This window comes from Branchiostoma floridae, chromosome 17 (genome assembly GCF_000003815.2).
Source record: "Branchiostoma floridae strain S238N-H82 chromosome 17, Bfl_VNyyK, whole genome shotgun sequence".
In the NCBI taxonomy this organism is placed as follows: domain Eukaryota; kingdom Metazoa; phylum Chordata; class Leptocardii; order Amphioxiformes; family Branchiostomatidae; genus Branchiostoma; species Branchiostoma floridae.
The window spans coordinates 1,082,587-1,085,343 of NC_049995.1; the positions used below are offsets into that span (position 1 = coordinate 1,082,587).

Genomic DNA, 2,757 nt, shown 5'->3' on the forward strand with positions numbered 1-2,757 from the left:
CCACGGTGCTGAAAATAGCACACACACACACACCTGTCCGTGATGATGAACATCACACACACACACACACACACACACACCTGTCCGTGGTGCTGAAAATCACACACAACACAAACAGACACACTTGTCCGTGGTGCATCATACACACACACACACACACACATAACAGACACACCTGTCCGTGGTGCTGAACATCATACACACACACACACACACACACACCTGTCCGTGATGATGAACATCACGCGCACACACACACACACACCTGTCTGTGATGATGAACATCACGCGCACACACACACACACACACACACCTGTCCATGATGATGAACATCACGCGCACACACACACACACACACACACACACACACCTGTCCGTGATGATGAACATCACGCGCACACACACACACACACACACACACACACCTGTCCGTGATGATGAACATCACGCGCACACACACACACACACACACACACACACCTGTCCGTGATGATGAACATCACGCGCGCACACACACACACACACACACCTGTCCGTGGTGCTGAAAATTACACGCGCTTAAAAAAAATCGTAATGAGTAGTAAAACTATGAGTTAAACAACTTTATTTAGTAGCAATAGTATAACCAACATGTACACGTTATGCCAACTTCTTTCATAATCACCGCTTTACACAAAATACAGCAACACTTAACTACAAATTAGTTTTAGCAATGCTATGTATGCTATCTAAAAGACTTTTATCCGGTGAAACACTAACACAGATACATGTATGTATGTTTCATCTGCGTGGAGCTTTGATAAGAGGTTAAGGAGACAAACATCCATGAAGTAATTCTGGTTTTTGCTAAGATGTTTGATACCCTTTTTAACAGGAATAACAATTTCTTTTAAACCTGTTTGCATTTATGCCCTGGTAGCTATTTCTTGTATTAAACTGATGCAGTGTAGCAACCCGGAACCTAACCTCTGCTTGGATAGGAGGTGATTGGTTCAAGCTTACTGGCGCCAGATGTGAACTGTACCACAACTTGGAAATGGGGGTGTTTATCTTTGGCATCAATTTATCTAGAAATGATAAGTTACAGTGCCTTAGTGTCATCTTGTGCATATTACCACACAAATGTCAAAGTACACATAAATCTATCAAAGGATCTTGAGTTAAAGCTGCGCACACACAGACACAACCAATCCCAAACGTAGGAGATGAATCTATATATTAATGGAAGTCATAAGATATCTTGAAACCCATTTCTTATGATGTGAAGCATTCTTGTTCTGTATAAAGACGAGAACAGTACGATTGTTCTGAAAATATCAGTTGTCTGATAAGATCTGATAATGCTGAGCTATCTATTGAATCAATTTAAAGCAGGGTTCTCCCCACTATACTCTCAGCCAGCTCCACTATACTATTTTTCAAATTTAGTGTGTTTTTTCCCTATTTTCTTTGTTAGTTTTGCTAAGATTAATGACAATTGACAGATTTTTGTACCAAGTGGCATCACTTTTCCAGTCAGCATTGTCTGCAAAAACTTGTGAATGAGCAATGATCAAAACAATAGTAGTTTTGCCACTTCACAACAAAGGAATAACAACAGTATATTATACTTGTAGTATTTCTATTTGACACCCTCTGTCATTGCAAAATGAACCCATTTTCATGAAAGTGCAGCGCGTTGGTGCGGTTTATTTTTGCCAGCCCCTCCACTATACTAAAAAATTCTGGGGAGAACCCTGTAAAGTGTTGTTTTTTCACATAAAAAACAAGGACAACAAAAAACGCGTGCAAGGATATGTCCAGTTTAGAATCGATTGATATATACATGTCTAACCACATTTCTTCGAGAATGTTGACATATCCTAGAAAATGGTGCATTTCCTGCGACGCCTGCTCCTTTTCTTCTTCTTAGGAGCAAATAAGGTTGCTATGATGGCCTCGTCAAAGACGTTCTTGATGCCCAGCTGAGTGAGAGCGGAGCACTCCGCGTAAGACTCCGCGCCTGTCTCCTTCGCCAGCTTCTGCCCCTGCGCAGCGGTGACTGGGCGCTGTCCGGTCTGCTGCAGTTCCTCCAAAGTCCGCGGGTCGTCGCGTCGGTCAATCTGTTCATGATCATGCGAACACAAACGAGTAACTTTGAAAAAAGTTTTGATCTATCAATTTTTAGCATAAATCTTGACATGAAACGCTAAAAGCAATCTTAAGAGGACCTTTCATACAACATTCCCTGCGACTTTTATAGACAAAACTTGCGCGTCCAAAATTACGAAGCAGGTAATACATTTACTATGTAACCGTCACATACTGTAAATGCATTTAAGTTCGCGGGGATTTAATTTCGCGGTAGCGGGAAAATGGACTTTTCGCGGTGGTTTTAATTTCGCGGTAGCACCATGCACTGTAGTCTCTTACTGTTATAGAAAAATGTTTGCGGTGGTTTTAAATTCGCGGTGAAACGGCCGCCGCGAAAACCGCGAAGATTAATTATATATATAATCCACCGCGAACATTTCTGCATTTACAGTATTTCGAACGATTTTCATGTAGAATTTTCCAGCAGGCCGTGACCGAACCAAACACCGGCAAGGATCTAAGACCGTCTTTCCCATAACAAGACAGCCCAATTTCGTACGACACATGCACGCACGGCTTTCCCAAGGGCGCCCCCAGTTTCCGATTGCGGCGACTGTGATCTGTCCGGTATTTCGGTCTACGTCTCGAATCGGAGTTTCTTTATACCCCCCTCACATTAGGCG

General features: G+C 42.5%; 1 protein-coding gene across 1 annotated transcript in view; it reads right to left on the minus strand.

Moving 5' to 3' along the window:
- Positions 1–1,718: 1,718 nt before the first annotated feature.
- The window catches only part of LOC118404950 (cell division control protein 42 homolog), a 4,430-nt gene continuing 3,391 nt past the window's right edge, over positions 1,719–2,757 (minus strand). The window contains exon 4 of the mRNA XM_035804356.1: positions 1,719–2,103. Coding sequence (XP_035660249.1) covers positions 1,864–2,103 — 240 coding nt within the window. The 3' untranslated portion in view covers positions 1,719–1,863. The remainder of the gene's footprint in view (positions 2,104–2,757) is intronic.